Here is a 25225-nt window from a genome sequence, read left to right as displayed (position 1 = left end):
GTATCTAGAGCGCCATCCAGCTATGGGCTTCCAGCAGATGGCTCCTGAGGGCTGCACAGCTGAGTAGAATTTCCAGAAGAGCTGCCGTAGCCCTGACTGCCCACCAAGGCCATCAGAGAGGCTGAATGAGCAGTCCCTCTCAGTACTGACAGCCTGTGCCAGGGCTGCTCTGAGGATGACAAAGGACAGACAGATCTTTCAGGAAGTCAGGACTCACGCCTCTCAATGTGTGTGACCTGAGGTTCCCACACACAGACTTACACTTGACGAAGGAACGGGTGAGCTGGGCATGGTGGCAGAGGTCTTGTCACCTCAGCCCTTAGGAGGACACACACACATACACGTGCACACACACATGTCACTAGCAGGGCCAGTACCCAAAGCTTTGCCATCACCCCAAGGAGACGACTCAGAGGGGTGACTGCAGGGTGGTTGTGTGACCAGGAGACAGGCACAGTGAGATTCACCTGGATGGGCCACCTGCCCACTTCATCTTTGTCCTTGTCCCACCGGGGCTCAGATACCTACCTATGGCCAGGCGCTCCAGGCGCTTGCCGTGCTCCGGTGGAATGGCGTACCTATGAGAGAAGGGAGGCACATCAGAGCCCAGGACCTCTGGCCAGCGCAGTCCACACCCATGGACAGCAGACAGGGCTGTCAGCACCAAACCCCAAAGCAGGGAGTCAGAGTGGAAAACTTCAAGGCCAGGCACAGGCTGTATCTTGGACATGGTGGCTGTCACACTGTGGGCGCTTTTGTAGAAGGCTGGAGCATGGCTCAGCATCCTTCAGGCAGGGTTGGAAACAAGAGGACACAGGAGCCATGGTAAAGGAAGCCCAGAACAGCTGAGAACCGAGGAGTTTTCCAATGAAATAAAAAGGTGGTGGGAGACTCAGTCACCACGTCACTGCATCTACAAAGGACCCAATGAGAAATTTTCATGTGCCCCCAGGACTCTGTCTGAGGAAACCCAGGCACCCTCAGTTCTAGGGTAACTCCAGAATTTCCATGTCTGGACAAGCTGAGGTCTCACTTCTGTCCAGGTCTCTTATCACTCACGCAGCAATGCTAAGTTCCGCACAGCTCAAAGCACCGTGATTCTGGGAGCCGTTTGGGGTGAGGGGCAGGATTCTGGGAAGCCACAAGAGGCCTGGAAGGAAGCAATTCCCAGTCTGGCCGCAATGATGAATGCGGCATCCCCAGCACACAGCGCCTTCCACTTAATTAGTGCCTGTAATTAGGAGTTGTAGAGATAAGATTAATTGAATCTGGCGGCTGCTGGAAGTTTAATACATTGGAACACGCCTTACGTTATCGGGAAGTGCAGCCTGCGGGCCACTGGCCAGGGGTGCAGAAGGGTGGCCCTGGGGAGACAAGCTTGTGGACAGGTGGCAGGGAGCACCGGGCTGGGAACCTCTATGCTTTACTGCAGACAGATGAGGCCACAAAAACTGTGCCCAGCCTCCAGGCCACAGCCAACAAACACCGTGATTTCTAAGCTGAGGCCAGGGTGAGGGTCCAGCGCTGAGCCTGGAGGAGGCTGTAGAAGTCAGGGCGGCCAGGCCCATCATGAAGGACAGCTCCTGGTGGCCACAGTCAAGTGCAGAAGGAACTTTCCCATGGCTCCTGTGGCCTGCACTGTGCTGGGGCATCACTGACACTCAGGCTTGGTATTGCAAGGGGCAGTCTGGGCTGGGAACTGTGTACCACTCTGCCACCCAGCACCACATCATCTCGGAGCTGCAGCACAGGCAGGTACCCCCACCACAAAGTTCCACTCTCCACAGCACGCTCTAGCAGCTGTGCCCCAGACAGCACATCTGCACAGACATGGATATGCTGCAAATTGACCCAGGCTCTCTTGTTCAGTTCTGGTCACCTCACGTCCTCCTTTCCATGTGTGTCGATGCACACAAACACCCACACACACCCAGTGTTCCATGTGAACTCCCTTGTCCCCACTAACAGCTGAGAAGCCTGTCCCTGCCTAGACCAAGACATCCTCGGGTGCTTCAGCATAGCAGAGAAGCTTCCAGCAAGCTGAGCTCTGTGGACACTGGGCAGCCCTGGGATAGGTACTGGGTCCAGGAGGGCCCTTCAGTGGCTATAGAAAGCTTCAATTTGGATACTAAGCAGGTCACTCAAGGCCCTGGGATTCTGAGGTTTAGCATCCTAGGAGATGCACAGGCCAGAGACCTCATGTCAGGCAGGTTGCATCCTTCTGAATGGTCCCCATAGTCCCCTGGCACCCACCTCCAAGTTCTAAAGCCTTTGCTGTCCACAGAGTACTTCCAGGACACCTGCAGCAGAGACAGCCTTGTTCTGTGTCTCTAGCATGTTCCATGGACTTGGTCTCCCTGGCAACCATACCGGAGACCGCACTGGTCATCAGGACAGCAGTTCTGTGCCTGCACATGGGGGTGGGGGGACTGTGCTGAGGAACCCCCTGGGAGACAGACCCAGGTATGGAGCAGAGGAGCAGATCCTTCTGGGGGAGTGTGTGCTGGTCTGGTGTGACCACCCCCCCAGTTAGTGGCGACACTATGTGAAACAAGCCGAGTACGGGCAAAGTGAGCTTAGATCTAGAGGGAAGCGAAATCCGGGTCTCCAGGAAGGAGAGCTGATCTGACCCCTTACCTCCAAGGCAAGTCTTGCCTCCTCAAACCTTAAATTGAACCCACAAACCCGTGTTGGGGCATGAGCAGTGACTCAGCCCTATCTGCACCTACCATGCCTGACTCTGGGAATGACTGAGCCATGTGGTGAAAGTCGGCCTGGAGCAAACCAGGTGCACAGGCGCCCCAGGTGCTTCAACATGAGGCCAGGAGGTATGAACTCTGGGCCAAGCTCACAGCATTGAGTGGTGCTGAATGGGGTGTCCCAGGGCCATCTGGGGGACTCATGGCACATGGCCCTGAGGGTACAGTAAAGGTTCAAGTAAGTAGGGGGATCTCGGGGCTTCAGGGTGCCATGGGTCTCCAGCATGGGAGGAACTGAGCAGCTAAGCCTTGGTGCAATAAGATGAAGAGGCCTCAGCGGACACACCAGCCTCCCTTCCTGCCCTACTGCCTGCCTCCCGCCCACGAAGGAGGCCACTATTATTAGTGCAATTTCCGTGGTGGTGTTTATCCCCCGGAAGAGCTGATGGATGTGAATAATTACCAGACTATAAAAGCCAGCGTATGTGCTGCTCTCTATTGCTCTAAATCATCAAACAAATAAAGCAAGAAACAGCGTTTCTGAATATAATTTTCCCCTCTAATGGCTCAGAATTATTATCAAGAACAATGAAAATAAATAAGCAAAAGCCTCGCCAGTTAAAAACTAAACGGCTGTGTCAGGAAGGGGCAAAAAGGCCTGGTGGGGAGCAGGCTCGCACAGAGCCCCTCACCAGGGTGACAGTGAGCCACAGGTCCTGTGTCCCAGCTGCTCTAATATGCTCCAAGCCTCCCGGCCTTGGTGGCCTCTGCCTAGCTCCCACAGGCGGGGTACCTTGCCAGGCCTTTAGCCCCAACTGAGCACCAAGCTCCCAGACCATGCTGGGGATCATCCTGCTCAGTCACCACTGTTGGCTCTAGCAGGGAACAGGAGATCATCCTTCAGCTGAGCCAAGGATAAGGGTGGTGACTCCACAGTGTCTGTGCAGTGCTAGGCAGGAGCTCCAGACAACAGCAACCTGCACAGACCCAGGAAATGGGACAGGGCATTCTCATCTTGCTACAGAGACCACGATGTGACATGTGAAGGCTCCTGACATATGCATGCACACACGTATGCTTTTGCCATAGCCCAGGATGTTACTGCAGATTCAACTGCAGTGCCTCTCCGGGGCTCCAAGAGCTGACCTGTCAAGGCCACCCTCAGACCACAACTGAGGCCTGGACTGTGAACAACAGGGCAACTCCTGTTCTGGGGTCCACACAGTCCAGCAGGATGGCTTTCCCTCCACATGAGCCTGAAGCTGCCCAGGCCCCAGTGGGAGCAGGCCAACGTGGCCCTCTGCTTGAGACACAAAGGCCAAAGACAGTGGAGACAGATCTGATGATCACTGGATGACACATCAATCCTCACATGTTTAAACATCTTGGCTCTAAGGGTGAAGTCAGCGTGTCAGCTGCTGCAAACAAAACCTCAAATGGCTTGGACCCATCAGAGAAGCAGGCACCAGGTCATAGACCTCCCTTTGGAAAAGGCTGTGGTCCTGGCCACTGGAGACACAACACCATCTGCCCATAGGCTCAGGAGGCTGGATGTTATCAACCGACTTAGGGGCAGTGGCCATGATTTCTTAGTGGAAGAGAAAGGAAGGCAAACGAAAAACGATGTCAACAGGGACACATCAAGTGACAGGCCAGCGCCACAGTGGGGAATCGGACTGGAGAGCTGATCAAAATGCCAAGCCAGCCAGCCATGGTGAGCACTAGGGAGACACAGGCAGCAGATCTCTGTGAGTTCAAGGCCAGCCAGGGCTACATAATGAGAGAGAGAGAGAGAGAGAGAGAGAGAGAGAGAGAGAGAGAGAGAGAGAGAGAGAGAGAGAGAGAGGACAGCAAGAACAGGCAGGACTGTGTTCCCAAGTGCTCCTGCTATAGCAGAAACAAGGCAAGACTGAAGACGTGATCCGCAACCGTGGGAGCTAGGTGAGTGCTCCATCCCAGACAAGCTCACCAGCTCTACAATACCGCAAGAGTGGGAGACACCTCCTCTACCTGTGTTCACACTACTGGCAAAGGCAAGAAAGGGCGACCCCCACCCTAGCCACAGCCGGGGACATCTTGGTGTGAGCAGAGAAGTCACTGCAGCTGAGTCACAAGAGGAGGGACCCTACAGGTCAGAGTAAAACCTGGACAGGGGTTCAAGGTGCCCTTGATCTTGGGCACCCACTGCCCACTCTATGGAGAGGCCACAAAGTATCTGACCCACATGGAAAAGGCAAGTGGGGGTTGCATGAGGGAACAGAATTCTGTGTACGCCAATTTGACCACTGCTGCAAAAAGGGATTCAGTTCACCAGAGCTTCTAGCCAGGCGTTTGCCTGGCCTAGCTGGCACAGAGTGAGGCCTGCCGATTTCCACCGGGAAATCCCATCTCTTATGCCTGCGTGGGTGGGGCAGACACAGAGACTGCAGCGAAGATAGCAGCAGCCAGAACTGGAAAGGATGCTCCCAGGGTGGAGACTATTGAGCTGCTGGCTTTATCTCTAATGGATCATTTTCTGGGACAATAGGCGGTAGAATCTGGTGTCACACACCAGCAGTGTCAATGGCTTCTAGTAATGACATTTTTATTAAAACACACAGGGCATCAAGAGAGCTGGCTTGGAGAACACAGAGACCTGGGGATGGGATCAACCACCCACAGGGAAGCTGGTGGTGCGGAGAAAAGGCATCTTGGTGGCTGGGGGTGGGGTGGGTGAATATCTGTGGCTGTCACATCTCCCTGGGGGGCCTGGGGAGGAGGTATGGGTACGGCCCCGTCCGTGCCCACCCATCTCAGCTAAGGCAGATACTACATGCTCAGTAGAGGTGTGGGACTCCACCCTACCCTGAGGGTTTTTAGTTCATGACCAAGATCAACAGAGACAGCCACCAGTGGCCTTGTGTTGGATGGCACCTACCCTGCACTGCCAAAAGTCTAAGACAAGTTTACAGGAGACAGTCTGAGAGGCAGGTCATGCTGATAGTGTAGAGCTGGTAAGGGGCCTGGTGTTGCATGCACGGGTATTTGGACTTGTGGCTGTGGACATGCAGAAGCTTCCAATTTCCCTGTGTCATCGCCCTGGACAATGGCTTAAACAACCAGGAGCCCACATAGAGCAATGAGTCTGGACTCCACAGTCCATGCACAAAACTGCAGCAGTGGTCTCCCAGGCCAGTCACTTACCTAGACACTGAAAGGAAAGGGTTAAGGGCGGGCTCTCTGGGAACCAGTGGGGTGCTACAGAGGAGGGAAAGGGCATGGATGGAGACTCCTGGGACCAGGGGCCATACGCTGTGGCTGGTACAGTAGTTAGTATGGGACCCAGGCCTGTGGCCACTCAGGTCTCTCTGGGGGTGAGCCCACTGCAGACGCAAAGTGGGGACATCAAAAGCACTCTCTCCTATGGCCCCCTCTGCACACCCAGATGCAATGCCTGCTGGAGGGGCCTTGTGACACTCCACCTGCTCCATGCGGCTCCAGGTTTCTGGGAAAGGCTGAGCTCACATAGGGTTAATCTCCTCTAGGTCCCCACTCTCAAGTTCAGTGCAGGAAGCCACTGAGCAGGGTGGAAGGGGATGCTCTGTACCAGTGCCTGACTTCTGGGCAGAAACCAGGGAGGTGCTCTGACTCAGGCAGCGGTCACTGTGGAAACCGGACACTGGGGAAGGGGGGGCTCTTTCCGCTGCAGGCTCCTACTTCAGAGCCACCCTGGGAACAGGACAGGCCTGATGTCCAAGTGTCCCAATGACTAAGGACACACCTAGCCAGTTCCAGATAGACTAGGGACATTCCTATCACAGAGACCCCATGTCTCCTGCACCTGAGCAGTGTGCCATGCCATGGTGCCAACTCTAAAGATGCTGAGATGATACAGGGTCAGCTGCTGCTACTAGACCCAGCTACAGAAGCTGGGGATACAATATTAGCGCCACCAGCCACTGGTGTACAGGACATGACCACACTGGGAACATTTGTGGGTTCCAGAGCTCCCCACCACCACACGTACTAAGGAATGTTCCCAGAAGGGACTCTGCACTGTAGGGACTCCTCATTCCTAACCCAACCTCCTCTTCCGGAAGATTCCCAGTTTCCCACCTATACCTGGGGGCCTAGGGCCTAACAGACCCAGAGTAGGTGCCTGTCAGATCTAGAATGGTCCAACTGCCTCAGGCCAGTGAGTGTGTTGATATTCACCCCAGAAAACTCTGCAGGGCCAAGTGGGGGGCAGGCTGAAGCAGTGGCCAGTAATTGGCTATCTGCCTACTGCGGTCGACAGGAGCAAGCCCACTGGTGGGGAAAGCAACAGATGAGATGGTGGCAGGGTCCCATGCTCACCAGCAGACCATACAGCCTGAAAAGGTGAGCTCCCAGCAGGAAAACGTGCCAAGCACTGCTCCCCCTGGCAGAGTCAGCTCTCACTCTCAGTGGGGACAAGACTGGCCTGTTCGTACAAAGTCTGAAGCAGGCTCTTGCCAGGCCACGCAGCCCAGGGACAGGCGCACAGAGCACGGGCAGCTCGAGTCCTAGAAGCCAGGACAGCAGTGAGTACAGAGGGGCAAGGGAAGGACAAGGGCTGCTGCCGGGTGCACACGGAGAGCACACCTGCTCATAAGGGCACAGGCACACATCCAGGCCCCGAATAATCCATCCTCTGTCCCACAAGACGGGAAGGAGGGGCTCCATTGCACATCTGGAGCCTGCAAAAAATTAAGTAACTTGGGGCTGGAGATAATGGCCGAGCAGTTAAGAGTACTGGCTGTTCTTTCAAAGGACCCAGGCTTAATTCCCAGCACCCACATGGCAGCTCACTCCAGTTACAGGGGATCTGACGCCCTCACACTGACATTCATGGGGGCAAAACACTAATGTACATAAAACAAAGATAAATTAAGTCATTAAAAAAAAAACAAAAACCTGACCAATTTCTGGGTTGAGCCTGGCCTCCTCAGGCTGCAGAGAACAAGGGTGCTCCCCTGCAGCCTGAGGGCAGGGCCTGACATAGTAACCTGGAAAGCCTGAAGGGCCCAAACGCTCACTTCTGAGCAGTCAGCCCCAGGTGACTGCTCCAGCTGTGATTCCTCTCCAGGAAGAAGGAAAGAACCCCAGCACCCTGACAAGGAGAGGAATGTGATTGGCACAGCACTGGGCGCAGCTGCCAACCTGGCACAGGGCCACTCTGCTCCTTCCTCTCTTGACTTCTCTGATAATTAAAACATTTCATTTTACAGAGTCCATTTCACCTCAGAGTGCAGTGTGGGGGGTGTTAAAGATGGCCTATAGGGAAAGGACACCGGCAGATGACCTGAGCCACACGGTCAAGGACAATATTATCAGGGCCGGTCTAGGATGGAGGTGACCACAGAACACACGATGCTCCACATCACCAAGGCCTCCAGCATAAGAGAAGTCAAACAATAGGCTGGCTCAGAGGAGCTGAGGAATTTCACAACTCTGGGTGGAGTGCAGGAGCTAGGGGACTGTGCAGGACACTGAGGAATAGTCCTCACAGTCAGGACTCATAGCACACAGGCTCCATGGATGGCAGGGGTAACTCATGGGAACCTGCACTGCTGGCTTACCATCAACAGACCCACCTGCACCATAAAAGGAGGAGGAAGAGCAGGGCAGGGAGGAGGGGATCAGAGAGAGGGAGGAAGAAGAGCAGGGGCAGGGAGGAGGGGGCCAGAGAGAGGGAGGAAGAAGAGCAGGGGCAGAGAGAGGGAAGAAGGAGGAAGGAAGAGGAATCCCCAACCAAAAAAGTAGGCCATATACAACCAAAGAGACAAAGCTGCAGGTCATCTTCCCAGCTCACTAGTTGGCCTGAGAGCCCAGCTCAGCTCCAGCCCCCCAGATTTACTGGGGGAAGGCTCCATAAACTGCTGCAAGTTAATGGCCCTGTCTTGGGCAAAGAATACAGACGGTTTCTGCTCAGTGCTTCCGAAACAGAAAGGCTGGGGATAGAGTCAATGGGCTCTGAGAGAGCCCCAACACGCGCATGGCTGCTCTGATCCTCCGATCCCAGGGACACAGCTGCAGGGCTGGCAAGGCCTGGCTGTGGAAGGACAAAGTGGGATGGCTCATCGAGCTAATGGGCACAGGCTGTGACTCAGAGCTGTACCCTGTAGTGTGTACCAGATTCTCTGAATCGCCCACCATTATCAGAGCACCATGGTGGCTAATGACACAGGGCTCATCTTGCTGTACCAAGGGCCCCAATGCCCCAGTTTGAGCTCAGGAATGTTACCTGCCTCAAGAGCTAATCCTCTGGTTCCCAAGGTAACTGAGATGTACAGCACCGTCTACAAGTAGAAGGCCAGAGCAGCAGATGAGGACGACAGAGCAGCTCTGGCCAGGGTGAGGCCAAGGGCCCAAGAAGGAGGCCACAGGGGCGCCAGGCCAGGGATAACACAGCTGTCCTGTCCCTCTGAACTGGCTGGCATGCCAAGCTCTGTAGAGCAGAGCCTCGATGCCAGCTGGAGAGCAACCCTGGTTGGCTCTTGGTTACCTTGCCATTCAGGGTCTCCCGGCTTCTGGCAGCACACCCCCCTAGGGGAGGGTGGACAGCAAAAAGTCACATGTGGACTGACATTTTGCCTCACGTACCCGCAGTGTCTGAGACAGGACGGGTCAGGAGACATGAAACCAGCAGCGTCCTGGGCAGACTGGCTAAGATCACCACAAAATGTGAGCTGGCTGCCACAGCCATACTTGGTGCACCAGCAACACAGCCGCAGAGCCTGCTGCTGGGTTCCCACCTGTGACAGTTGTCACCTTCAGAGGAGGAGCCTTCTGCAGACAGCTATGCCTCTCATAAAACGCTGAGGACAGCCAAGGACAGGCACCACAGCTAGGGGCTCTGGAGAGGACAGAGTGGCAGAGCAGGGGCCAGTGGCTATGGTCCTAACACCATCACAGCCACCAGCTTCAGGTGGAAGCAGCAACCTTACATTCCCCAGTGAGTTAGTCAGAGAGACATGGTGGGGCACCCAGCTCTCCCAAGTGCTACAAGTGTGGTAGACAAGTGAGAGCATCCACCTCACAGGCACCACACAGTGGGGACAGGATGAGGGAGAGGCCACGGGATGCAAGCCAGATAGGAAACAACCATTGCAAGCTAAGTTGCCCCCTAATGGCTGGACTATTAGAAGAACCTGGTAGCCCAGAAGACCCCTGCAGAGGGTCATGCCTAGGGTGAGGTGCATGACCATCTGTGGTTCCTGAGGACTGGGGTGGCAAGGCACTCAGAAGCTAGTACCTCACAGGCTGGCACAGATTCAAGCCAGGATGGGTCCCTTGCAGGTCCAACTGTCACTTGGGTCCTTAGGTGGTGATGCACCTTCCTAGACTAGGGCCCAGGGTCTGACTAACCAGTGGCCATACATTAGGCAGGGAGGAGGGGGAGACTCCATCAGGGGACCTGTAAGTACAGGCTCCTCACTTCCCATGCAAGGCAATGTCCTTGGAGGCCACACGGCAGCCGTACCTGTGTGGCTACTCCACAGACACCCCAGGACAGAACAGCTTTCTGTGGAAAGCATGAGAACCCACCCCCACCTGTCCCAACAGCTTCTGGGCGACCAAGCAGAGCCCAGTGTTCTCTATCCTGCCTGCCCAGGGCAGCACACACTCCCACCTTCAAAATCCTTTGACCCTGATCATATCAGCCAAAGTAGCATCAGACCCAAAAAAGCTTCAGGAAATGCTGGGCCTGCAAATACCCTCACGAACCTCAAGCCATCATGGCGCCCACAGCAGGGGCTCTGATGGGGAGACGGGATGTAATTGCTTCCTGAGATCGAAGCACTCCACCCTACAGGGAAGCTCTTTAAACAGGAAGGTAAGCAACTCAAAACAGCTTCAGGATGTCCCTGAAACCCACCAGTTTCACCAGGCCCCCCCTCACCAGAGTGAGCAATAAAAGCTGTGTGTCGTCTCCTGGGGAAGCCGAGCTGCCTGGAGGAGGCTCAGAGCAGCTGAGGCGTCTGCAAAAGATGCTCTCCAGCCTGTTGTGGCCCTGCAGGCTGTGCAGTGTGCTCCAGGTGCCCAGCTCTGTGAGTTGTCACCCACAGGCCTGTCAGTGACCCCAGTAAAGCTCACGGTCCACCAAGTGGGACTTGGGTGGTGTACTCAGTCTGCTGTGGGCTCCCTACCTGGTGAGTGGCCCTGAGCCCTGCACCTCCTCGGGAAAAGTCTTTCTGGTCATACAACTGGAGGAGACAGAAGGACTCAGCAGTGGGGACTCCCCAGTTTTAAGCCATATCCAGGGAGCAGTACCCACATGTATTAACTTCAGTGATGTAACAAGGACTCAAGTGGCACTGACCCCCTTGAGGTACCTGCTGGAGCTGGGGACAGAGGCATATGTGAAATCCTACTTTCTGGGGCCCATAGCATGGTGGGGAGAACCCAAATCAAACTCACACATGATCTGTGTGTCCCCAAGGACACATGGGTACCATCCTTCCATGGTCAGTTGCCAATGCAAACAGATCTAGAGTGCCCAGGAAGAGCTAACCTCAGAGAAAACGCTCCCACCAGACGGGCCTATAGAGTAGTGTTCTGATTATGATCAAAATGGGAGGGCCCAGCTCATGGGGGGGCGCAGTGACCCTCGGCTGCTACTCCTGGGTTTTACAAGAGAGCAGGCTGAGCCAGGTGGTGGCGGCGCACAGCTTTAATCCCAGCATTCCGGAGGCAGAGCCAGGTGGGTCTCTATGAGTTTGAGGCCAGCCTGGTCTACAGAGTGAGTTCCAAGACAGGCTCCAAAGCTACACAGAGAAACCTTGTCTCAAAAACCAAAAAAAAAAAGCAGGCCGAGCAAGCCAGTAACCATGGCCTCTGCATCAGCTCCTGCCCTGACTTCCCGCCATGATGGAGCACCGCCGGAATGTATAAGCTGAGTCAGCTCTTCCAAGCTGCTTTGGGTCATGGTGTCTATCGCTGCAACAGAGAACTAAGGCCCCTCCCTGCCATGGAAGGGGTGACAGGGCCTCCCGTACCAAGACCAAGGCTGAGGCTTTGCCAGAGCTTTCTGTCCCCAAACAAGTGGCCATTGTGTTCACTACTAGCCCTGATGTCCACGCCCAGCCACAGCAGGACACAGGGAGCTGGGGTGGCTGGACCTGCACCCACTGCATCATGGGTGACTGTTGGGACAGGTGGGCCACCATGCCGCCCGAGGTACACTGCGTGGATGGACAGTCATCCGTGAGCAGCTGCTATCTTTCAGAGAGCCCCAGGCCTCACAAGCTGCAGGGCCATGTGGCCATGCACAGACCAGCACCACCCTCAGACAGCACGGTTCTCTGTCCTTGCCGAGGTGCTTCCCAATACCAGGGACATTCTAGTCTCATACAGGCCCACAGCTAGCCCACCAGCCTGCCTCTCTGGGGCTGGCTCCCACTTCACGGGTCACTCTGGTGGCTCCTGGCAGCTCTCGGGTCTCTCTGAAGCTAAGCAGTGGGTGCTGGCCAGGTCTCATTCTCAGACTCTAACGCCAGGGCCTGGCCTGGTTTTTCTCAGTTGAACTGTAGCTTCACCATGCAGCCCTGGCTGACCTGCAGCTATTATTCTTCACTCTTATTTTCCAAGGGAGAAAGTGGGGCTGTCTCCCCATCCCCAAGCACAGCAGCTGGGGTAGGGAAGCCAGGGAACAGCCGCATGTCAGAAAGGCGGGAGTGCCACCTAGTGGCCACAAGAAGCAGGACTCGGGCTCAGGTCCTCTGTCCTAGCATATCCCAGTTACACATTCACACCAAAACGAACCCACCACACATGCGCATACAGGCCACTGCTGTGCACATATGGAGATTTGCAGCAGAAGCAGCCATGGGCTGTTTGTATCTGCGGTGTCATGAGCCCTGCTGGACGATGCAGCCACAAGGAGCAGGCCACTGGCCCTTGTTACAGCCACGGCACTTCTCAGGGGATCCTAGTGGCCCAGGTGGTAGCTGCCACAGCTGGCTCCACACAGGTGGCAGCAGGGCACCATGGGAGAAGTCACCTAGCTGGACAGGTGTACACAGAGGATGGTGTCGCCAAAGGCCAGGAGTCACCCTGGGGGTTGAGGGTACAGCTAGGCTGTTCATGAGATGCCATTCAGCCCGACGCTGTCACACCAGGCTTCAGAACTCATAGAAATAAATGGTGGTGTGCATAACTCAGACACCCCAGCAGGAGCCCACAGGACCAGTGTACCCGGCAGTGTTAACTGACAGGACAGGATCCAGAGCATGAGACGAGCCTTCAGGAGGCAAGACTCATCCTACTGTGGGTGGCACCATTCCCTGGGCTAGGATCCTGGATCAAATATAAGGAGAAGGAGCTGTACTAGCATCCATCTGGTCCCCTTCCTGTCATGTGCCAACTGCCTCAGCACCTTCCCTGCAAGATGGAGGAACCAAGGCAAACCCTTCTCGCTAGCTGCCTTTGCCAGAGGATTTTTGTTGTAACAGGAAAAGCAGCTGAAAGCCTTGGCTGGCAGAGACTGGGATACTCCTTACGACCAGTTCTGAAGGGGGAGAAGGGTTGCGCCCCAGGCCAGGGAACACAGAGTCCCTGACACTGGGGCAGCAGAGTGCAGGACTCCCTACGGCCGCAGGGAAGCAAGAAGTAGCAGACACACACTTGAGGGATTTCTCAGTTCTGACACTGTGAGGGAACAGTGCTGGGACCCACAAGGTATGAGAATGTCAGAATATTTGGGGTTCACTTTCCATCTGGCCTTGAACTCAGATATCTGACTGCCTCTGCACTTCGGAGTGCTGGGATTAAGGTATGTGCCACCACCACCTGGTTGGGATTCACTTTCCTAAACAGCAAAGTTCAGCCCAGCTTGGCCATCAGCCAGGAAGCTGTAGGCCGATGGCTGGCTACAGGGTCCACATGGGAGGTGCCCTCCAGGGAAGAAGAGTTGCCCAGAGTCAAGCATGGACTCCACTGGAGCAGGGAGGACTATGTGCCTAGGGTTTGAGTGCAGAGACACCCCAAAAAGAGGGTACTCTTGATGTGGCCCTCCACAGGCTCAGCACACAGCCCTGTCCACAACCGAGCAACATAGGGAAGGCCTGTTGGGGCAACGTATTCCTATCACACCTGGGACATCAGGGGGTGCTGGACATTGGGAGGCAGAAGGACCTACTGTGTGATCACGAGGTGGAGCTAAGGGGCACCAGAGCCCGAGTGTTCAGGAGGCCGCAGTCTCACCTAGGGAGACCTGAGCCACCACCTTCCGCTCAGGGAGACTCTAAGAGCCATGCAATGGCCCCAGAGACAAAGCACCTGGTGGGAGCAACAGGGCTCCCTGCACCCTGAATTCTCAGCTGTGGGTGGGGAAGGCACCTCCACACACAAGCAGAGGACCAGGGTGATGGCTAGTTGTCAACATCACAGATGCTACAACCACCAGGGAGAGTCTTAGCAGGAATGTCTGGGTTATGTGTCCGAGAGACCTGAGCATTTCATAGGTGTGGGAAAATGAAGCTGAACAAGGTGGCAGCATTCCTGGATTGTGTGAGAGTAGGAAAAATGACCGAGCATGCAGCTCTGCTCCATGTGGGCGTGGCTCTACTTTCCTGAGTGACTGACTGTGGGCTGCAACAGGAGTCAACATGAACCCATTCCCCCAAGTGGCTTTCCACAGTGACAGAAATGGCAGCAGGACAGCCAGCTACTGGGACCTGCCTTCAGTGGGGACCACAGACATCCTCCGCCCTCATTATTGCCCTCCCTACTCAGCATCACCAGGCGTGGGGGAGGGCATTATTCCCGTCCACACTGTGCAACAAGGAAGCTGAGCCCAAGGGGAGATGGGAGCCTGGCCTGGGATAGGGCTCTGCCTGGCAGTCAAAGGAAGATGGAAAGAGAGAGAAAGAGAGAGAGATGGAAAAAGAGAGAGAAAGAGAGAGGGGGCACTGTTGGCAAGCTGGCACCTCACACAGCCTCCAGGTCCAGCAGGAATCAACCCCTGTGATTTGGCAGCAGGTGACATACCCATTGGCCTGTTTGCTGCCCAGAATGGCAGAATTGCAGTGGGTACCTGTTAACCGCCAAGGCCATGGTCTTGGGCCAGCACATCTCCCCCAAGACTGAAGGGTGAGCAGGAGGTGCACCACAGTAACCTGTCAGATTAGCCAGATCACCCCATGCCTCACACCCTGGCACTCACCAGGACTTGGGCTCGCCGAAGTGCAGGTAGTTGATGCTGTAGAGGTCCATGTCCTCTGTGTGCCAGGCAAAAGTGGTTTTCCACATGCCAAAGTACAGGTAGGGTGTGTTCACGCCCTCGATGATGGTGCCACACTCACGTTCCACCATATCCAAGATGGTCCTCAGGTTACCAATGTTCCACTGGGCCACATCCTGTGGACAGCAAGTGTGTGGTCAGCAGAGTCCTCCCAGGATACCTGTGCCCACCTGCACCCTGAATGTAGTCACCTGGGGTAGAACGGGGCTACTGAGATAAGTCAGGATCAGATCCCCAGGCTCCAGTTGGTCATCCCAAGAGGCCAAGGGGACCAGGGTCATGGGCCCTGCACTCTCACCTGCCACCCCAGCCTTCCTGGAACAGCATGTTGCAGGCAACAGTCTACAAACCATCAATGGACAACTATAGCTTGGCAGTGACCTCCACACCTCTAAGTAACACAGAAGGAGAAAGGCAGTCTCCACGAGAGTGATCCTTTCACAGGCATGTGAACCCATGTCCAAATGACAGCCCTTTCAGAACCTTCCACCAAACAAGATCAGACAGCTTCAAAGGATATAGGCAAACATGTATGAAGCCCCCACCCTGACCTGTGCTCTCATCAAATGCTAGCTGGAGCTAAGGTGGGGCAGGAGCCTCGTGTGCCTGTGCCTGAGACCTCTCCTCATCCCAGAGCCAGCAGGGTGCATCTCAGCATCTCAATATGTGCTGACAAGATGACCAGCGGTGACCACTCCCCTGCCAGGAGGCTGAAGGCACAAGTCTGGAGGGCAGAGGCTGCTGAGGTCACAGTAACATAATGGCAACAGGTCACCAAGCATATAATGGCCTTGTTGCCCTGCCTGCCACCCAGCACAGTGACCATGTGGGACATGTCATGGGCTGCAAGAAAGGGACCCAGGTATAGCCTCATGCGGAGAATTCACGCCATGGCTGGGTCAAAAGTCCTCTGCTCTGGGTCTCAGCTTCCCCATCTGTAACAGATTCTGTGCTACTTCAGGTGAGGCAGGCCAAAGCCACAAGCTTCCAGGGGGCCTGTGGTAGATGTGGCCCAGGGTTGGGCCTTGGCAGCTGAAGCCTGTGAGAAGTCGGCACACTGGCTGACAGGAGATGGGGTGTAGGGACATGCCTGTTCAGAATATCTTGCCAGGCTAGCACTGCCCCAGGAGCACAGACAACAAAATGAGGCCTGCTAGAGGACAGGGAGCCCAAACCCAAGAGAAGAGAGCGCACAGCACAGATCCGAGACCTGACTGCTTCCTGTAAAGTTGCTTGGCACCTGCAGTGGATAAACCAGATCAAGACACCAAGACACCCCACACTCCCCCACCAGAGTGCAGAGGCTTTCTCATGTGGGGTGCAATGCTGGGCAATGTGAACAGGGCACAGCACACTGATGTTTAGGAGGTGGAACAGGAGAGTAAGGAGTTCGAGGTCATCCCTAGCAAATTCAAATCCAACCTGGGCTCCATGAGACCCTGGCTCAAGAAGGAGGAAAAAGAAGCCACCTGCTGTGGGATGGTCTTTCTGTATGCTGTGAATATGTGTTGCTCTCCTTGGTTAATAAATAAAGCTACTTTGGCCTACAGAAAGGTAAGATGGAGCCAGGCGGGAAATTGAAGCAGAGATACAGGTGAAGAAGGGTGGAGTCGAGGAAACACCAGCCAGCTGCTAAGAAAGCAAGACTTGTAGAAAATGAGGTAACAAGCCACGAACCATGTGGCAAAGCATAGACAAGAAATAAGGATTAATTTAAATGTAAGAGCTAGCTAGTAATAAGCCTGAGCCATTGGCCAAACATATCATTATTCTATAGTTAATATAAGCCTCTGAATGGTTACTGAGGAACTGGTGGGTGGGAGAGAAACCTCCAGTTACAGTCACCTATAGAAGGGCTTGTGAGACAGCTTCCACCTCAGTCATGTCACAAGGCAGGGGCAGCTGCAGCAACAGTTGAGCACACACACTTGAAAGAAATAAGTCAGAAAGGACATGGACGAGCTCTAAGCACACATGGTTGCAGGACAGAAGTCATGGGAAAGGCTGTGCCATGACTGCAGTCCTGAGACACTGTGGATAAGGAACAAGAATGGAGGCAGGGAGTGCTTAGCATCACGGCTGGGGCAAGAAGGCGAGAGGACTGTAGGCTCTCAAGCAGGACTCCCTTCCTTTAATTATTGATTACTTGTGTATGAATGCAGGGCAGTGCCCTCAGGGCCAGATGCCCGAGCTGGAGTTAGAGTCACCCTGAGGTAGGTACTGGGAATCGAGCCTGAGTCCTCAGGACTAACAGAAGTATTCTAACCACGGGGCTGTCTCCCCAGCCCTCAAGCGAGTTTTCTGCTCCATTTTGCTATAGACTTAAAACTGATCTAAAAATGAAAATGTCTATTTTAAGAACTTTTGTTGCTGGGCGGTGGTGGCACACACCTGTAATCCCAGCACTCAGGAGGCAGAGGCAGGCAGCTCTCTGTAAATTCAAGGCCAACCTGATCTGCACAGTGAGTTCCAGGACAGCCAGAGCTGTTACACAGAGAAACCCTGTCTTGTTTACAGTTATTTTATTTTGTGTGGGACATGAGGAGTCAGGGGACAACCTCATTCTCTCTACCATGTATGCCCTGGGAATTAAACTCAGGTTGTCAGGCTTGGCAGCTGGGACTCTGCCCCATCTGACCATCTCCTCTCATCTCATCTGTTCTTTTTATTATTATTATTATTTTTTAATATTTATTTATTATGCATACAATATTCTGTCTGTGTATATGTCTGCAGGCAGAAGAGAGCACCAGACCTCATTACAGATGGTTGTGAGCCACCATGTGGTTGCCGGGAATTGAACTCAGGACCTTTGGAAGAGCAGGCAATGCTCTTAACCACTGAGCCATCTCTCCAGCCCTGTTCTTTTTATTATTATTATTATTATTAAGATTTATTTATTTATTATGTATACAGTGTTCTTTCTGTCTGCAGGCCAGAAGAGGGCACCAGATCTCATTACAGACTGAGGTGGCTGCTGGGAATTGAACTCAGAACCTCTGGAAGAACAGCCAGTGCTCTTAACCACTGAACCATCTCTCCCCTAGAATTTTCATTTTCTTTTCGTTTTTCGAGACAGGGTTTCCTTGTGTAGCTTTAACTGTCCTGGAACTCACTCTGTAGATCAGGCAGGCTGGCCTTGAATGTACAGAAATCTACCTGCCTCTACCTCCCGAGTGCTGGGATTAAAGGCGCTTGCCACCACCATCTGGGTGATTCTTTTGTTTTTAATAAACAAACATAACCAATACTGACCTAGAATTCCCCCGGCATCCAGACCATCCCCTGTGGTACAAGCATTTCTCCAGCAGCTGATCTGGGTCAGGGGGCTCTCCTCACCGGCCTGGGTCTGACCGCAGCTCATAGAGCAGCAGACCAAGGCCACTGAGGTCTCAGGAAAGACACAAGGCCAAACTCTGTCTGTGGAACCAGCAACAGGTTCTTAAAACTGCACCGAGAATAGAAACAAAAAGAGTTATGTAGACTCTACAGAGTCAAGCCACCGCCAGGAAAGAACACAACCAAGCCTGTGGTCCCAGGCACTCAGAAGGCTGAGGCCAGAGTGGACCTGTCTCCAAAAAGAAGACACAAAGGTGTGACTGTGACAATGTGAGCCAGCTCAGCATGAGCAAGGGCCCCATGGATGGTCCCAGTACTGAAAGAAGACTGGACAGACAGACAGCTCACAGAGCAGAGACAGACGGGGTGCAGACGGCCTGCTGGTGACAAACTCACACCCCATGTGCATGAAAAGTCTAAGTATAGACTTCTCCACAGAGGCACAGAGAGAACAGTGAGCCCCCGGACACTCGGCATCGTGGAAAAAGGAACCACAACGCAGTGGTGCCTCTCAAACCCAGAGTGACAAGTGCCAGGAAGCAGGAATCGAGAGGCAGACAGCTCAGCCAGCAGATGCACCCCAGATACGGACCTCAGAGAAACAAAGGCCTGACCACATGGACATGGACAGCACCCACAGCTGCCTCACCTCCTGGAGCCCAAGCAGGCCACAGTCCACACGTCTATCACCTGATGGACAGGGGCATGCTGTGTGGGCCCTCCACACACCAGTGCGCAGACCCCAGGGACACTGAGAGAGGACATAAGAGGCCACAATGTGGGACACTAAAAACAGAAATGTCCAGACACAAGTGGACAAGTGAGGGCCCTCCAGCGCTGTGGGTGCACTGCAGCCCACTGCACCCTGTGCTTTCAGCCGTTGCAGCTCAGGGCGTGCCAGCTGCACGAAGCCAGCCTGCCTTTAGGAACAGTCATAGCCGCTGAGAGGGCTCGCATGAAGGTGCTGCCACCAAGCCTGGTGACCTGAGTTCAGATCTATAACACCACAGACGCGGACACACATGTGCCTGCATGCACACACACACAAGAACAGACACACTCACACCACACACAACTCAAAAACAAAACAAACAAATAACCAACACTGAGGAGCAGCTCAGTGGGAGACCCTGCGCCCGGCCAACAGTACCTGCGCAGAAAGCTGGATGCCACAGTGTGCACCTATAATCCAGCTCTGGACAGACACAGGGGAGTCCCAACTTGCTAGACAGTCAGTCTAGTCTAGCAGGTGAGCTCCAGGTTCAGTGAGACCCTAAACCCACACAGAGGCTCTCACCAGCTGCACTCCAGTTCCAGGGGATCAAATACATACACAAGCGAAACACCCACACAAGTGTTAAAAATGAGTAAACTTTAAAAACCCAACAATAAAAAACAAGGTGGAGGAGATAACTCCAGCACTCATGAGGAAAGTTTATTTCCTTACAGTAGAAGCCAGCTTGGTCTACACAGTGAGACCCTCAAAAAAAAAAAAAACACAAAAAAGAAAAGGGCCGGGCGATGGTGGCGCACGCCTTTAATCCCAGCACTTGGGAGGCAGAGGCAGGCGGATCTCTGTGAGTTCGAGACCAGCCTGGTCTATAGAGCTAGTTCCAGGACAGGCTCCAAAACCACAGAGAAACCCTGTCTCGAAAAACAAAAAAAAAAAAAACAAATACACAGTGAGACCCTGTCACCTAAAACTGCAAGGTAGACAGGGCCAGGGTCTAAGGAAGACCTTTGAGATTATTCATGGGTCTCCTATGTGTGCACGCACATACACACAAATCATCAACCAACAAAACCTTCCAGAGGAATGCTGTGAAACACCAGCACCAACGTGCCTCTGCCCTGTGGTAGGAGCCACAGTTCCAAGGCATGGGCTCCCAGCTCCACACCTCAGCAGCTTCCACTGAGGTGGCTTAAACCTCAAGGACACAAGACAGAGGAGTCAGAAGAGACAGAGTCCAAGCAGTCCCCACCATCACTGAAATCAAATCAGGCTGTAGCCTCCTGTTCAGCACACCAGTCTGGGCCAAAAGCCAGCACAGTCCTGCCAAGTAGTGTCCAGGAACATGGAGGTGGGTGGGAGCCACTGGAATCAGAGTGGTCCACTCTCCTCCCTTCCCTACAGCCCACATGGTAGCCAGACCCATGGACACTTACGTCATCATATAGGGAGCCACTGATATCAGCCCCATAGATGGGCGAGACGAAGGTCAGGTTCTTCCAGTACTTTCGTTCCAGGTCGTCAAAGTCCTGATGGCGCGGGGTGCAGTACCTGGGGATAGCACAATAGCTCAGGTTGTGCTCTGGGCAATATGAGACCCTTTAGCCATCTCAGAACCAAGGCTGCCTGTGGCAGCAGGGGCACGGAGATTCAGGAACCAGGGGCAGCTGGAGCAGAGAACACGGGGACCATGTGTCTGCACATGCTATGACTGTAGGTCTTAGGAAGTGCAGAGCAGGAATCATGGGGACCTCCACTGGAGGGCCACCTTCAGGCCACACACTGGGATGAGGGAAGACAGGGATGGGGTGAGGGCCTAGAGCCCAAGTTGGGCCTCTAGGAAGTGGTGACGAGTGGGAAGATGGCTTGCGCCCACATACTTCTCACTGTTGGCCAGGCGGCGGTATTCGCCCACGGTCATGGCCTTCTTCTGGATGTTGTACTGTGTGAAAAGCCCCGACTGCCCCGTCACCACCTGCTGTATGGGTGCTGGGATGACCACATCATCGATGTCGTCATATGTCTGCCGTGGCTTCCACTCCTTGGGTGGGATGATCTGTGGGGCCAAAAAGGATACGGGTGATGCAGCTCCAAAGGATAGGGGATTCCAGGTCCCCAAAGATCTAAATGCTCCAGACCAGCGCTCACACAAGTACCACACAACCATGACAGTCATGGCAGCCAAGGTGGTAGTCGGGCCCCGCTGCAGCCGACACGGGGGTGGGAGGTGGAGGCCTGAGCCCAAGCCAGGGCTGAGTCGGGCATGACATGGGTGGTTCTAAACAGAGCCAATGCACTCCAGGGCTGGCTCAACAAGGGCCCCACTTTGAGACACTCTTATACGTGAACCTGTTCTTGGTCACTGCTGCCATGCACGGATGCCCCTGGTTGTGGAGATGGCAGGCAGGGTTGGGGCTCCTGAGGCCTGCTTCGACAGTGGGCACACAGCAGCACGCTGCAAGGGAGTGCCTGAGACAAGGTGAGAACCAGCACCTGTGGTCCCAAGTAGACAGGGAGCGGATGCTGGAGGCCAGGAACTCCACACCGACGGATATGGCCACAATGCCAGGGCCAAGTGGCTGCCCTTAGGAAACTGAGGCACAAGGGATCATCAACCCAGCCCCCAGCACTGAGATAGGGGAATGGAACTTGGAGACACAAGCTAGGGCAGAGGCCATACTTGGAGGAGCCAGATGAGGACAGGAAGGTGGCACTATCACTCCAAAGATGGGCAGAGTCAGAACTGTGCCAGCCCTTCTTGTGGGGAAGCGGAGGGCACAAGCCTGTGGCTCTCAGAGTTGCTGTGCCAAGCCTCACAGCCTCCCTCTCCACTCTGGCCACTGGCACAGGACTGGTGACCCCAAGCTGATGGGCTCAGAAGGTTGGAGTCACCTGCTGTCCCCAGGAACAAGCACAGAGGCAGTCACTCCCATTCCCATGCTGCATGCAGGGAGGGCTGCAGGCTCACATCTAGGGACGCCTGTGGCTGACACACACTGAGGGCACCCTGCTCTCAGTGGATGAGGACACTGTTTAGAATGCTGCAGCACCCAGGACATCCCCCAGAGAACCAGACAACTCCATGTTCACAGTGCCAGGATGGGGGTGGGCAGAGGGACGACAGGTGAAAGTGGGCACTGGGCAGCAGCCATTCTGACAAGCCTCAGATTCCTCCTGGTTCCCATGGGAAGGAGCCCGACCTCCAGGAGACCCCAAGCAGCACCCCCAGGGCTCTCACACCAAGCAGCCAGGAAGTCCTGACCTAAACACCCGACACACATACTCAGAGCACTCCCCACCTTGGGTAAGTCTGGCTCTCACTGGCTATAGCAAGTACCATCTCAGCTCCTGAGGCCCACAGATCCCACAGAGGTGGTGGGGACAGCTGTGTGGCCAGCAGAGCCCCCAGCACAGACATGTGTGCACATGCGCGCACACACTCACTCTTACGGACAGACATACACCACTCATATACACTCATACTCATTCTCTCTCTCTCTCTCTCTCTCTCTTAGTTTTTCAAGACAGGATTTCTCTGTGTGTGTAACCTTGGCTGTCCTGGAACTCAGTTTGTAGACCAGGCTGACCTCAAACTCACAGAGATTCACCTGTCTCTGCCTCCCGAGTGTTGGGACGAAAGACATGTGCCACCAGTGCCTGGCTACACGCACACTGACACTGAGGAACCCATGGCTTCAGCTCGTATGTGGCACCAGTGGTTCCTGGAGTCCATCTGCCCTCAGAAGGCAGGAGGTGTGTATGCTGTGCTGTGCTGCACATATATGCCCAGGGCTCAGATGGACTTGGTCTCCCCAAGTTTCTCTCCTATGGGGTAACACAGATCCCCAAGGTCACAGGGAACCTCAGCCACAACCGAGTTTGATGGCTCCATTCAGACAGGCAGGTAAAACAGTGGAATGCAAAGATGAGCAGAGTGACAAGGTACAAGGACAAGGTGAAGGCAGAGGAGGCCAAAAACTCCAACCCAGGGAGCGCAGGCAGTCCTCCACAGCCATAGATGAGCACGTGCACGTGCACACACACACAAACTCCAACCCAGGGAGCGCAGCAGTCCTCCACAGCCATAGATGAGCACGCATGCACGCACACACAAACTCCAACCCAGGGAGCACGGCAGTCCTCCACAGCCATAGATGAGCACGCATGCACGCACACACAAACTCCAACCCAGGGAGCACGGCAGTCCTCCACAGCCGTAGAAGAGCACGTGCACGTGCACCCTCTCTCAGTGCTAGAAATGCCAGAAGGGAAGCTGCACTTGTACAAGGCTATGGTGGGAGGTGGCAGAGCAAAGACGCCACGGTCTCATTTGCAGGGACCTTAGCAGAAGCAAAGAGGACAGTCTAAGATGGCCATGCACAAGAGCCTCTCTGGTGGAAAGGGTATTGCAGGCAGGCCATGGTCACTCAATCTGTGATCACGGAGGAAAAGGAAAGGGTAGAAACCTGCAGCTCAACCAGAACTGTCTCAAGAGTCGAGGTGGCAGGCTCCGCTGAGACTGGGAACAGGAGTGTCTGCTGAGAAATGGTGTCCTCCACCCACAGGAAGCCCAGGCCGACCCTAGGGCTGTAAAGTGCCTGGAGGCACATCTGCAGGTGGCACATGCACAGGCGTGGACACACATGCGTGGCTGGAGAGACCATCACTGGGTAAGGACATTTGCTCTGCAAACACGGGGACCTGAGTTCAAATCCCTAGGACTCATGTAAAGGATTGCGCACCTGTGCCCTCAGCACAGGGAGAGAGGTGGGGACAGCTCCCTGACGGCCAGCCTAGTCAGACTGGTGAGTTTCCAATTCAGTGGGGCTCTGTCCTCAGGCAGAAGCAGAATAATGAAAAAGGAAGACACCCAGTACTCTGCTCTGGCCTGCACATGCACATACCACATGGGTGCACACGTGTAGATATACACACGGGCGTGCACGTGCAGGCACAGAGAGGCAGGGCAGGAAGAAGGCATTAGCCCATTCTACTTGCCTGTTCGAGCACTAGAGGGAACAGTGTGAGTGTGTCACTGAGTGCTTCAAGGCACAGCAAGGATGAGAGCCACCAGGTCATCACTGAGAAACTGAACTTCGGGAGGGGACAGTACTTGGCAGCTCTAGGCTGGGGTGGCATGCCTGCCTCGGAAGGCACTGCTTCCCTGAGAAAGGTTATTTATCTTGTGTGTGCACGCATGTGGAGGTCAAGGGACCACTCACAGAAGTCAGTTTTCCTCCTTGTGTGTGAATCCTGGGGGACTAAGCTCAGGCCTCAGGTTTGGTGGCACAGTTGCCTATACAACCCCTTAGTCTGCCTGGGAATTGAGATCTACTGCCCCCGACACCTGTGCGATCTCTGGACCGACTCTGGCACTCCGAAGTGCTAGCTGGACTCCAGAGAACCATGGTGGCCATGTGGGGACCCACCAGCAACTGCTCCAGGTGTCACCTGGGCAAAGCCAGGTGTGAGGTGCTGGCCTGTCCTCCTAGCACCTGGGAGGGTCAGTGAGCCCCGGGCGGTCTTAGACGGAGTCCTGAGGCAGGCCTGCCATTTACCTTGCACATGAGCGGCCCAGGTGGACCCCAGTGCTAAGAAAAGCAGAAATGAAGTGAGAAGCAGAGAACTGGCTCAGCGTTCAGAGCCCAGCGCCCCATTCAGGAGGCTCCCGACTGCTGTGGGTCCAGGCCCCCTTCTGGCGCCAACATGCACCACACACATGTGTGCACCCTCCCCCCACACACACACAGTTTTTTTTTTTTTTCAATACAGGATTTCTCTGTGTTGCCCTGGCTGTCCTGGAACTTGCTCTGTAGACCAGGCTGGCCTTGAACTCACAGAGATCCATCCACCTGCCTCTGCCTTCTACACACTGGGATTAAAGTCATGTGCCACCACTGCCCAGCCATTTTTTTAAAAAAGAAAAAAAAAAGATGCCAGGGTGACCCCAACACCTTTCTGTAGGTGTCAAGCATACTCTGCTATGCAAGGCCTTGTGCCAACACACACACACACACGCCATACACACACACACCACATACACCACACACATACATCATACACACCCCCCACATACACCACACATACCACACACACATACACCACACACATACACACACACCACACACATGCACACCACACACACACACACACCACACACACACACATACCACACACACACACGCACACACCACACACACACCACACACATAC

The 25225-nt window shown here is 54.6% G+C and overlaps 1 protein-coding gene across 8 annotated transcripts in view; it reads right to left on the bottom strand.

Annotated features, from left to right (window-relative positions):
- The window catches only part of Kdm4b (lysine demethylase 4B), an 80167-nt gene that overhangs the window by 34643 nt on the left and 20299 nt on the right, over positions 1-25225 (bottom strand). For 7 of the 8 annotated variants that reach the window (XM_057771273.1, XM_057771278.1, XM_057771276.1 and 4 more), the window contains 4 exons: positions 20893-21068; positions 20449-20563; positions 14866-15059; positions 529-578 (listed from right to left, as the gene is read on the bottom strand). In XM_057771273.1, the coding sequence (XP_057627256.1) occupies positions 529-578; positions 14866-15059; positions 20449-20563; positions 20893-21068 (535 nt within the window). The remainder of the gene's footprint in view (positions 1-528; positions 579-14865; positions 15060-20448; positions 20564-20892; positions 21069-25225) is intronic. The other variant, XM_057771281.1, reaches the window with a different exon arrangement.

This window comes from Chionomys nivalis, chromosome 6, assembly GCF_950005125.1.
Source record: "Chionomys nivalis chromosome 6, mChiNiv1.1, whole genome shotgun sequence".
NCBI lineage: Eukaryota > Metazoa > Chordata > Mammalia > Rodentia > Cricetidae > Chionomys > Chionomys nivalis.
This window is presented reverse-complemented; position numbering and strand designations above follow the sequence as displayed.